Consider the following 12,032-nt stretch of genomic DNA (forward strand, 5'->3'; position numbering starts at 1 on the left):
AACGAAGACAGACAACAGCAATTGTGAACATAGGCTGGCATTTTATGGATACAGAATATACACTTCTGTCCAAAGGTAAGAGTCACTTGATCATTCTTTATTAGGAACACATCAAAGCAAAGAAACAACACAAATTGAAACGTTTGAATACAAGATTATAGAATCTATTTGAAAAGAACAATATTATATAATATGGGTAAAACTAAAAACATACTGATGAACAAAAATAGAAAAACAAAGCAAAACACTAAAGGAAACAAACATTTTTACTGATTTTTGAAATTCAAGACTCTAATTCAGCTCAGGGCTGACATTTTCGTGCTTTTACTGCCCTCTTGTGGTAAAACAGATGTAAGACTTTTTCTGTGACTGATAATCAACGCACAAAAAACAACTGATTCACTTTGGGGTTACCATCTAACAGCATTTTTCTTTGTTCATCTGCTATTTTTAACGTAACTAAACAGTAGAAAAAATATGAAGAGTTCATTTGCAAAAACAGATGTATTTAGGGTAAAAAAATATTTATTTTGTGCATTCCAATGAATAACAATCAAACTGCAGTTGGGTTGTTTTGATTAAGTAATAACGACAAAAAAATACAGCTAACTAACACAATAAGATTATGAAAACATAATAAAAAATGAACATTTTAATCTCCGAGGAAATGTAAACTGCCCATAAATATTTGATTTTGAAAAGTAACAACATGTCATGTGTTAATGATAAGATTCTTGACTTTTAGTTATAACAAAAATAAAAAAATTAGACCTCTAGCTGTTTTAATATGACATTTAGAGAACATGAGAAGAATGTCATCATCCTCCATCTATTAAAATTCATGTTAACAAGTTTGATTGCGGCTTGTTTGATGAAAGGTTACACAGAAGCACATCATAATCAGTCTTCACGCTCTTTACACGCATCTGCTTTGACTTTTAAATGAAGTAGAGTGATTCGGAAATTGCACAGGACTCAATAATTCATGATTTAAAATCATTTAAATGTCCAAATTGATTTTTTATGATGCGTTTGTTGCCGGAGAGTCCTTTGATGAGACAAAATTACAGAAAGCAATAGACGGGACAGTTCCCCAAGAATGAAAATTCTGTCATCATTTCTTCACCCTCATGCCATTTCAAACCTGTTTGACTTCTTTCTTCTGCAGGACACAAAAGAAAATATTTTGAAGAATGCGGGTAGCCAAACAACACTTACCCCAATTGACTTTCATTTAAAACACTGAGACATTTCTCAAAATATCCTCTATTGTGGTTCGCTGAATTAGAGTCACGTGTTTTGAATGACATGAGGGTGAATAAATGGAGTATGTTTGGTCTTACTAAAGGGATGTGAGCAGAGATCACATTACTCTCACTATCTCTACACAGAAAGCAGTGGGTGAGGCTGTGTGCGATACACACGGTACACACAAAAACAAACATGAAAGACTCTGTTTAGATGTTATAAGATTTAAAAAAGGATTAATGTCACAATGCTCACTTTTATAGACTTCATAAATAGTTTATTTAAGAAGAAAATCTTTGGTTTTGACATTCTTCTAACCGACAAATCCTGTTACTCATACATGAATGTTTAAAAAACATAAGTTTAAATAATTTCACACTGTCTAAGCATGAATTGTGTTGAACATGACGGTCTTCAGTAACCTCATCTTGGGCCGGTTGAGAGAAGGCCCACCAGTATAAATGCGGTCTTGGGCCCCATAAACTTTTGGCAACAATCCTAAAATATTTCGGGTAAATTCCATTATGGCACACAGTCAATACTTATGTGGTGTTTGCTGTCGAACACAAACAGACATTAGGATTCAAACCAGACAGCCAGATCAGTGACTACTTTGTTCTGGTGTCTGCTGGCCTGAACACCTCTACAGGCCATGCAGTAATGCTCCGCCCAGAACGACGTCACGTGCACGCTGTAGCGACGCCTCCAGGTGAGGTAGCGCTGATAGAGCGCAGGATGTCGGTCCAGGTGTTTCAGGTAAACAGCGAGCCCGAGCGGGCTCCTGAAGTCTTTCACGTGTACGAAGGCATCTGCGGGAAGAAAGAGCTCATAATTCTCGCGCGACGGCCCGAGAACCACGGGCACGGCCCCTGATACGAGCGCGTTCTTCCACAGTTTCTCAGTGATGTAATCCGTGTGCATGGAATTCTCGAAAGCCAGATAGAATTTGTAACGGGATATGGTGCGGGTCACGCTGTCGGATATCAAATCCTGCCCTGCGCGCCCAAACACATCCACCTGTATGTATTTTCGGAGACGTTTGAAATATTGCACCCTCTCGTGCTGCTCGTTCCAGTTACTAACGACCCAAGCGACCAACCCGCGCCGCGCACGCACCTGCGGGGCATCTCCACCCCGGGGCTGCAGGTACCCGTAGGGCATGAAGATGTCCGAGCCTCGGCGGTATGACATGGTGAGGTTAAACAGTCCCGCCAGCCCGGCCAGCCAGCCGGAGTGACTCGGAGATTCAAAGTTCATCCAGATCCACTTCTGGCGCGGAGGTCTCGGTGCGCGGGGAAGCGCGCTCCAGTTGCGCATCAGTTCTGCGTGGTGAACGATCACGGCGTCTGCGCGGTCATACGCCAATCTTTCCTCCGTCAGTGTACAGCCTTGGATCCCATATCTCGCGGCGCAGTCGGGCAGGGGTTCCCGGCTACCGTAGGGTCTCCACCAGATGAGGAGTGTCACACCGGGGGGTTCGTTTCGAACCACAGCGTGGGTAGGCGAATCCTCCCGCAAAGGGGGCAAATACATTAAGGTTAACACGAACAAAACCACAATACAGCCACACAATAGAACAGACACCCAACGGTATGATCTCCGAGATGACAACGCAACGCGACATTGTTTTTGTCGGTGCGCACCGTTTCGAGAAGTCGGGTGTGATGTGTCGTCTGTCCGCATATGGAGGAGCGGGTATCAATGTATCCAAGTGGCAAAGTCAGTAATAACTTGCGGCCGTGGAACATCTGATCTTGTTTAAAAGCTTAAATCAGATGCGCAATGTATCAGTTCAACCTGTTTTCCCTGAGAAACTAGTTTTGAATGGGTTAGTCATTGATATTTGAGAACTAGAGTTAAGATCTGAATCAGTCCTCACATGCAGCAACGCTACGTGGCACCTGGTCAGAATAGGTTCATGGCTTAAAGGGGTCTTTGTTTACACCATCAAGTGAAATGGGTTGGGTTTTTACGGCATTTGCAGTACTTTTATACAACTGATGAATATGAACTAACCACGTGAAGCTTTCATGTGAATCTGAAGTTTCAAAATACCACACCTAAAAGCAAACATAGTCCATAGATAAAGGAGGTAGAGTATTGTAAAATACGCTGTAAAACTTTGCTGTAGTTTTGCACCAGGTTTGCCAGTAACTTACTGTAGATGTTTAATTTTCTTTTTAACATACTTACCTAGATTTTATATTTTCTTTCATAAAACAAGAATAAATATCTTAGGCCACTTTTATTGTTGTGTAAATATATCAACATTTAAGACATTTTAAATATTTTGACTACAAAACGATGCCAAAATGCTTTGGAAGAATGTCATTCTTTTGTGTAATGAGTGTAATGAGACCATGTCTCATCTTGCTCAATTTTAATCTCAAAAGTCAAGTGTTTTAATTTTGATTAAAGTCAAGTTTAACTCAAATTAAAACAGTACTAATAGGAAAAAATATGATGTAGTAATCTAATCTACAGTAATTTACTGGCAAGCCTGCTGCAAAACTACAAGTTTTACTTTTACAATGTGAAAAGAGAGATTTCATGCAGGAGGGGAGAAACTGTTCCGTACTGTTAAAAAGTATTAAAAGCTACAAACTGTAAAATATTAATAAGGTCTAAAAATATACTTGCAGTGATTAAAATAAACAAAACAATATAAACATTTCCTGTAGATGCCGTTTACCATACAGAGTTTATAAGCACATGCCCAGAATGATATGGATGAATGAGTCATTTCTAAATAACACCTTGACAAAAAACAATTATAACTGACATATATCTGACATTGTTTGTCAGGAGATTTTGATGAGATAGATTGAGGAGATTTTACATGTAACTGAAAATCATTCTCTGGCCAGACATAATGAAAATTTTGTGATAGACACTACTGTCATATAATATAGGCTACACAGTACATAATTTATCCTTATTTCATTTCAAATATGTATGACTTGTTTTTATAAGCGTCTTTTAGCTTGGTTTTTGCCTCAAAACATTAAAAGCCAAGCAAATAAAGGCAAGATACACAAACAACAAACAAAATTGTGCAGCCCTAAAAATTATGATAAATGAATTGTATTCTGGAAACTATCCTTTCATAATTATATAATGGAGCTAATAACCCAGAGATAATTATCATGCTCAAAATGTTATTTTGGGAGGAAACGTAATATTTAAATACAGCAGAAATAGTATGATTTCTGTAGTAACCATTGAATCTTTCGTACACCCACTGAGAAACCTTGATGCTACATATAGCAACTTTAAAAAAGCTAATAGCGACTGTGGCAGGGTAAGAGACACGACAGACACAAGACGGCAGATATAACAAACCCCGGAGGGGAGTTTATTCACACACACAGTGAAAAGTGTCCAAACAGTGATATCCCGGGGTGCTAGTGTTGTATATTGGTCCTCCGTGCTCGTGCAAATCTGGTCCTAATTCTCCTGGTCACTCGTATCTGCTGGTACAAAGACAAAAGGGTTAGATTGGGTGAAATACCAGACCCAGAGTGGTGAGTGCACGGGGTTTATATGCCCGGCAGCTAATCAGCCTCAGGTGTAGGCGATCAACATTAGCTGCCGGGCTGTTTCCTAGGCGACGCTGATCCTGGATCTGTACCCGCCCCGCCACACGACAAATCAAGGTAGTTTCAGGCAAACTTTTTGGTGGTAGTCCACATACAATTGAACAACTTTATTTGGCTTAATTCAATAGTTTAAATTTGTGAGGACAGAGAATAGGAAAGTATCAAAGCATATAGAGTGCCATCGCTAGACAGAATGCAAATATGACAAGATTGCAAGAGCATAACGTCATCTGATGACATTTAGTGACTCTGAGAAGGTTTTATGTAGTTTTTATTGCAGTCCTCAACAACTGTCCAGTAGACTCTAAAAATGTTGGATTAGGTTATTTCACAACCCAACGGTTAGGATTGCCACTTTTTGACCCAATGCTGGGCTGAAAATGACCCACCATTTGTTTTGAGTGCATGTTAAATTATGCATAATGTATGTGTGTAGTAGGGCTGCACAACATATCACGTTTCAGAATTTTGCAAATATGCATAATCACAATGGTCAATAGTTAGAATGTAAAACATGTACATTGGTTGTATGATTTACAGTTGTAAAATTTTGAAGGTTTAAATAGATTTTACAGACTTATCTTATCGCAATATTTAGCAACATATCTCACATTTTTCTTCGACAATGCACACCCCTAGTGTGTAGTATGAATACATTTCGAGTATACAACATCTATCATGTTTGTCATTTGATTGGTTAATCTACCCTCTCAGCAGAAAGGCTAAACATACACAGCAAGACTTTTGCTCAGATTTTGCACAGATTGTCAGTCTGGACTTGTTGCAGAATGTCTGCCAGTCTGTAGATTCAAATTCAGATGCAGGGAGTGTACTTCAGTTAGCATCAGGGAACACGTGCAGCATGTAGAAAAATCGTCTACCCAGTTTTCCCTTGGGCACATAGACTTTGACCTGCTTTTCAGGGTTCAAATTTATATGTGTATGTTCATAGATGTGAAGTTACTGCATGTGGATCTGTTTTTATTTTCTGTTCATGAGCTGGCTGATGGGTAACCACCTTTTCTGTCAGTCAAAAGCCATGTCTGGTTTTAACATTAAATTGTGCATAATTCCAAGCAACCAAACCTATCATTACAGTAAGTACATGTGAGTTTATATTTCTCATTTGTATAATTACACTGCTATAAGATGTTGACAACCTAAAATAAAGTGCATTATCTGGTTGTTTTGTATAATGTATTTGAGTTGTTAAGCAACAGTATTAAAATGTCAAGTGATATGTATTTCAGATTTTATTTATTTTACAGTATTTGTTATGATGTGCATTTTAATTTAAAGGATAGTAAGCAAAAAATCTGTCATAGATTATTTACCTCAATGTGATTCAAAACCTGTATCCGACTCTTTCTTCTTTGGAACACAAAAGAAGATATTCTGACAAATGTCTCTGTGGTTTTGTGTCCACACAATGGAAGTCAATAGGGATCAATGTTACCAACATTCTTCAAAATATCTTCTTTTGTGTTTCGCAGAAGAAAGTAACTCATACAGCTGTACAATGACATGAAAATGAGTCAATGATGAAAGAATTTATATTTTTGTCCCTTTAACTATATATAAATGAACCACATCAACATTCTTTCATATGTTTTAGCTTCATGATCAGAAGCCGAATGTGCACACATTGCTGTCAGCAGATGTTATTACAAGGCTCCGCCATCTCAAACAGCCTGTGATGTGCACTCGTGCGGCGTGAGATGTCATACGCCGTCTCTCCTGCGCTGTTTTTCAGTCCCGTCTGCAGGGTGCGGTGTGACAGCAACAGCTCGATAGTCTGACCTGCTGCAGCATTTCCTGCGGCCAGCTGCAGGGGTGTGAGGTGGCCCGCGGTCATGGCATTGACCTCTGCTCCTCGCCTCAAAAGACGGGAAGCCACGGTGGTGTGACCCCAGCAACAGGCGCTATGTAGTGGCGTCCAACCATCCGTCGTTCTCGCATGAAGATCTGCTCCGGCGTCTAGAAGAGCCGAGACCACAGCGTAATGTCCACCGTAGGCAGCGCGGTGAAGAGGGGTGTAACCATCACTATCATGACAATAAGCAAGGGTTGTGTCTGATGCAAGGAGATGTTCTACTGTGGCTAACTGTGGGCAACAGAGAGAGACAAATACATCAGTAAAACCTTTCTTGTACAGTGCTTCTGGTTTTTACAGTGATCTGGAAGGCTTCGTAGGAAATTAATGCGTTAAGGAATACAACCTTATTGTAAAGTGTTATTTATTATACCTGGAATGAGATGTGTTATGACAACATGGAATATGTTGTGATTAAATGGATACACAGTCCTAGCTATTTGTTTGAAATTGTCAATTATTTTCTGTGGTAAGCACTAAATATTTCTTTAACTTTCACAAATAACATTTACAGTACAAACGTTTGACTCTCAGAACAGCATCAATGTATTAGTTTGTATCAAGCTAGTTTTCTCTCAAAATGCCCTTCTAAATAAAATATTGACAGTCAACGTATTTTGTATTCAGAACGTGGTAGACAAGCTGGAAGCATGCCGATGGCATTCGGTATTTCAATAAGATGAGCCGGCTCTCTGGAGATGAATATGAGCTTTTCAATAAAATGATGTGTCAGCTAGAAAATACTCACGAGACCTGTTTCATGGACTCAAAGGCTGAGATTTTATAAATCTTTAACATGCATCTATATTCAAAGCAGGTAAAAGTACTTGTAATAGCCAGTTGTGTGTCTGTCCATATGTAAACTGATTCTTAAAGTCCCATGAAATCAAAATTGAAGTGTTTTCATTTCAATATGTTAGCATTAAAGGGAAAGTTCACACAAGGATAAAACCCTTCTTCATTTATTTACTCTCATGTCATTGCTAACATGTGCGATTTTATTTCAAAAGAAGATAGTTTTGAAGAATGTCACAAATAACATTGACCCTCAATGACTTCCATTATTTGCACACAAAAGCACCGAGGCATTTTTCAAAATATCTTCTTTTGTGTTCCACATAACATAACTGTGCATAGATTTTTATTCGAATACTTGAGCTTTCCCTTAAGGAGATGTATAAACTGTTATGTTCCAAAGCATTGTTGCTGACGTCATAAAAAATGCTTATCCGTTGTGACAGAGGTAAAAGAATGTAAGCTTTGAATGATTATAGACAATGTTGAGCTTATTGATATACTAAAACACACTAAAACAACTTAAATTAAAATTTCAAGTGGAATCAAACTGGTTTGCAGAATGCGTTGCGTAAATATGTCATCTCCTTCGCCAAAGAAGCAAAAAACGTGACAACATCTTATCCCAGTGTCAGCTATCATAGTGCTTCGAAGGGAGGGATGGAGTGAGCCATTGGTTGCAATTTGCAATTTCACCGCTAGATGTCACTAAATTTCATACACTGGACCCTTAAACATGCAGTTCACATGAAAAAAAAAATATCTTACTCGATTCCTCTCAGCAGCCCATAATATCAGTTCAGTGGGGTTGTCTTGTAATTTGAGCTCTTGTTCCTGATACCACTCCTCGGTTTGGCAGCCTTCATCTTCATCCTCCTCATCGCATTCTTCCTCCCATCCACTCTTCATCCCCACCGGGATCATGTGGCCATGAGACTCCAGCAGGTCAAGCTGATTGAACCCCTCGGGAAACTCCATCACTGAGTTTAGAACAAGACACAGAAGCAAAAGATGTGATGGATTTTAGCACAGCCTAAAGACTGTCTGTCTGAAATTAACACGGAATAAGAGATACTTGTATTTCAGTGTTTCAGTGACCAAAATGTAATTTAATTTTTATTACAAATTGTACTAACTTGCAAACCGGAAAGAGACTTAACTTGTGAAAATGAACTATGGTGTAACTTTAATGACCAAAGTTTTATTTATAGACCGTTTCATATGACGTATGCGCCTGGGTCATGGTTAACGTCCGGTCTGTGTTTGGTTATCGGTCTGGCTGGCAATATAAAAAAAATATATTTTATATTTGATTTATACTTATATTAATATTTTTGTACATTAGTGTTTTAAATTATTTTTGATTCTCTAAAGAGGTCTACCGGAAGTTAAGTTTGGGGCACGTGACATTAACATGTGTTTATGTTATGTTTGTGTCGTTGCCCCTGAAACCGTCTTAACTTAGTAAAACAATATTAACCACAAATGTACCAAATTATTACAGTAACCACAATTTAACCATGACATCGCTATAGTAAAAAATGGTAATAAACCTGGCAAATAGGCACGAGTACCAAAGTTTAACTGACAAAGACCATGATTAATTTCGTATGTATGACTTCTGTAAATCGTCCATGCCATTTGATACCATCACTGTATTGTTATCAATATCCCCACAATACTTATAAGGTTGAGATCTACAAGTTCAACCAATAATCAAACCATTTCAATAATTTCCGATGAACTCTTATGTGCCCGCAAATAACACATTTGACTTACCAAACAACGAACGCGCTCACTTTGTGATTTGCACAGTCTACGCGGTCTGTTTTGGCGCTATGGAGCCTGGGAAATGTAGTTTCCTGCCCTTTCAAATTAATTACAGTTTCCGCGTGTAACTGTAAAAAAACTACACTTCCCAGGACTAAAACAATTCGCTGTTAGACACTTCCGCGGTAGGCGTGAGATAGCGTGTGCGGTAGAGATGTGAACATTGACTGGAAACAATCTCCTGTTAGGTAAAATAAACTTTAATTTTGCGAGTTAGTGTTTTGGTGTTTTTGATCATACAAAATAGGAAATAGTTCAAAGTACTTTCGAAACGCAACACTTTTCAAGTTTTGATAATAACTAGTTATGCAGCACGTTTATGTGCTGATTGTGAAGCACATGAGTGTTATGAAACTGACGTTTAAGGGTTTTTCTAGATTAAATACATCACAACATTTTGATTGATTCGTGTTTTTTCTGTGTTTGTTTACTCCGTCGATATCTCACTCCAGTCTCTTAACATGACATCAGCTGGCAACACCTGGTGAGTATTAATAACTTAATGCAAGCATGTAACGTAGGTAATCTGGTTTAAAGGAAGCAAATGTGGAAAATTATGTAAATGTTAGTCTTGTTTACAGGCAGAATACAAATATTCCCGCCCCCTATAATTGTATACAGTTTGATTTTAATGCAGAGACATTATAGGGGTACATTTATCCTTAATGTCATATTATGCTCTTTTTATAGCGATGATGAGGACACTTTCAAGATCCTCATTGCCACAGACATTCACCTGGGTTACCTGGAGAAAGATGCTGTCAGAGGAAATGACACGTTTGTGACGTTTGATGAGATCATGAAATGTGCCATGCAGAATGAGGTTGGAATGAATGTGCATATATATTTTGTGTTATTTTTAGGTTATTTTAAAGACGTTCATATACATCAATTATTTACATTTATGCATGCACGTTTATGTTCTCTCAGGTTGACTTTGTTTTGCTGGGCGGTGATCTGTTCCATGATAACAAGCCATCCCGCAAGACTATGCACTGCTGCATGGAGGTGATGAGGAAGTACTGCATGGGTGACCGTCCAATTGTCTTTGAAATCCTAAGCGATCAGGCTGTCAATTTCAGTCAAAGCAAGTAAGTCAGGAGCGGACAGTTTCCTATATGTGCCACTGGACGGTCTCACAAAAAATCCACTTACAAAAATAAAGTTTTTATATATTCAAGGTAGGACATTTATAAAATGTCTTTGTGGAACATGATCTTTACTTAATATCCTAATGATTTTTGGCAAAAATGTATTTTGGGGATTACTAAAAATGTTCCTGCTCTACTTAAGATTGATTTTGTGATCCAGGGTCACATATAAATTAGAATTGTCCTGACAGTAGAAACAACAATCATAACAGCCTTCATACGTTGGTACTTGTTTTTCTCTTTTCACTTGATCAGTGAATATTGTGGACTGATGTGCAGAATAACCTCCATACTGTATATAGGTATGATGACGTGTTGTTCCCTGTGCTCATGTCAGGTTTCCATGGGTTAACTACTTGGATGAGAATCTCAACATCTCCATGCCTGTTTTCAGTGTACATGGTAACCATGACGACCCCACAGGGGTAAGAGAAGATGCCAGTTCAGTCAACCCTTAACAAAAAAATAACTCAGAAAAAAACAAATAACTGTTATTTAGTATCTGATGTTAAGCAAACCAAATGTTGTCCTTTTAGTTCAGTTATAATCTGTTTTTGAATATTAAACGAGTAGTTTATATTTTGTTAGTTCGAGAAACAGATTCAACCATTGTATTCTTAATATTGTGATATCTTGGTATGGTGATAAAGGCAACAAGTTAGATTTACTAATAAAGTTTAGTTAAAGTGTTCCTTTGTGTGGGACCTAGATTTAAAGCCCCAAAGATGCTATTTTAAATACAGGGCTCTGTTATGTGGTTCTGGTATTTTAATTTGCATTTAGAAGTAAACACTGCGCAGGTTTATGAAATGTGCAAGAACATCTCTGTTTGTGTTTCAAGGCTGATGGTCTGTGTGCTATAGACCTGCTGAGCTGTGCTGGTCTGGTCAATCATTTTGGCCGCAGTCGATCAGTGGAAAAACTTGAGATCAGTCCGGTTCTCCTGCAGAAAGGAAGCACCAAGATTGCACTTTATGGCATCGGTGAGTTTTTAATGTTATTTCAATAAAAATATGATATGATTTCAATTAAATTGCAATTAAATGTACAATTCAAGAACATTACGTTTTAATGTTGTCTATATGTCTGTGTGGTGTTTTTAATATGCTTTAAGACAAACCATGTGCAAATTAATCATTCTAAAAAAACAATGCTAAAGTTTTCCAAAAAATGTTTGTATAATTCAATCTTGTAGACCGATGTGTGGAGTTTTGCACATTATTTCTACTAATTAATTCCAGTAATTAGACTACTCAAGATAATGAATAGATTGTTAGAGATAATTGCTTTAGTAGACAACACATTAGAAATACAAAAATCTATTTTGTGTCAAAACAGCTTCTCAGTTTTTGAGTATTTGACTATTAATCTAGGGAAACTAAACTATTAAATGCATTTTTTTGTGTCTTAGTTACTTCAGTGTAAATAATATTAAAATTATTATTTTGCTTATTATCATAAAGTATGTTGTGAATCTGATGGAGATTTTTTGACAGAAGTGGATGTTATGGATCGTCTATAGGATCATTTGATTCA

At 37.8% G+C, this 12,032-nt stretch overlaps 3 protein-coding genes across 3 annotated transcripts in view; 1 reads left to right on the forward strand and 2 right to left on the reverse strand.

Annotated features, from left to right (window-relative positions):
* Nucleotides 1-202: 202 nt before the first annotated feature.
* LOC130428490 (alpha-(1,3)-fucosyltransferase 4-like) lies at nt 203-4,896 on the reverse strand. Its single transcript, XM_056756575.1, has one exon. It carries the CDS (start codon nt 2,929-2,931, stop codon nt 1,825-1,827), a length of 1,107 nt encoding a protein of 368 aa, XP_056612553.1. The 5' UTR covers nt 2,932-4,896; the 3' UTR covers nt 203-1,824.
* Nucleotides 4,897-6,087: 1,191 nt separating this feature from the next.
* On the reverse strand, nt 6,088-9,350 carry ankrd49 (ankyrin repeat domain 49). The gene is made up of 3 exons (XM_056756576.1): nt 9,295-9,350; nt 8,284-8,495; nt 6,088-6,951 (listed from the first exon to the last, which is right to left on the reverse strand). Exons 2-3 carry the CDS (start codon nt 8,491-8,493, stop codon nt 6,499-6,501), a joined length of 663 nt encoding a protein of 220 aa, XP_056612554.1. The 5' UTR covers nt 8,494-8,495; nt 9,295-9,350; the 3' UTR covers nt 6,088-6,498.
* A 100-nt stretch (nt 9,351-9,450) lies between these two features.
* Nucleotides 9,451-12,032, forward strand: part of mre11a (MRE11 homolog A, double strand break repair nuclease) — a 36,528-nt gene continuing 33,946 nt past the window's right edge. The window contains exons 1-6 of the mRNA XM_056757585.1: nt 9,451-9,533; nt 9,798-9,829; nt 10,036-10,168; nt 10,276-10,436; nt 10,834-10,921; nt 11,338-11,479. Coding sequence (XP_056613563.1) covers nt 9,807-9,829; nt 10,036-10,168; nt 10,276-10,436; nt 10,834-10,921; nt 11,338-11,479 — 547 coding nt within the window. The 5' untranslated portion in view covers nt 9,451-9,533; nt 9,798-9,806. The remainder of the gene's footprint in view (nt 9,534-9,797; nt 9,830-10,035; nt 10,169-10,275; nt 10,437-10,833; nt 10,922-11,337; nt 11,480-12,032) is intronic.

The sequence above is a fragment of the Triplophysa dalaica genome, chromosome 9 (genome assembly GCF_015846415.1).
Source record: "Triplophysa dalaica isolate WHDGS20190420 chromosome 9, ASM1584641v1, whole genome shotgun sequence".
NCBI classification, from domain to species: Eukaryota; Metazoa; Chordata; class Actinopteri; order Cypriniformes; family Nemacheilidae; genus Triplophysa; species Triplophysa dalaica.

Coding starts and splice junctions, on each gene's coding strand:
- LOC130428490 (XM_056756575.1), bottom strand. CDS start 2,931: ATGCGGACAGACGACACATCACACCCGACTTCTCGAAACGGTGCGCAC.
- ankrd49 (XM_056756576.1), bottom strand. CDS start 8,493: ATGGAGTTTCCCGAGGGGTTCAATCAGCTTGACCTGCTGGAGTCTCAT. Junction 6,952..8,283: donor GGGCTGCTGAGAGGAATCGA/GTAAGATATTTT, acceptor TGTTGCCCACAG/TTAGCCACAGTAGAACATCT.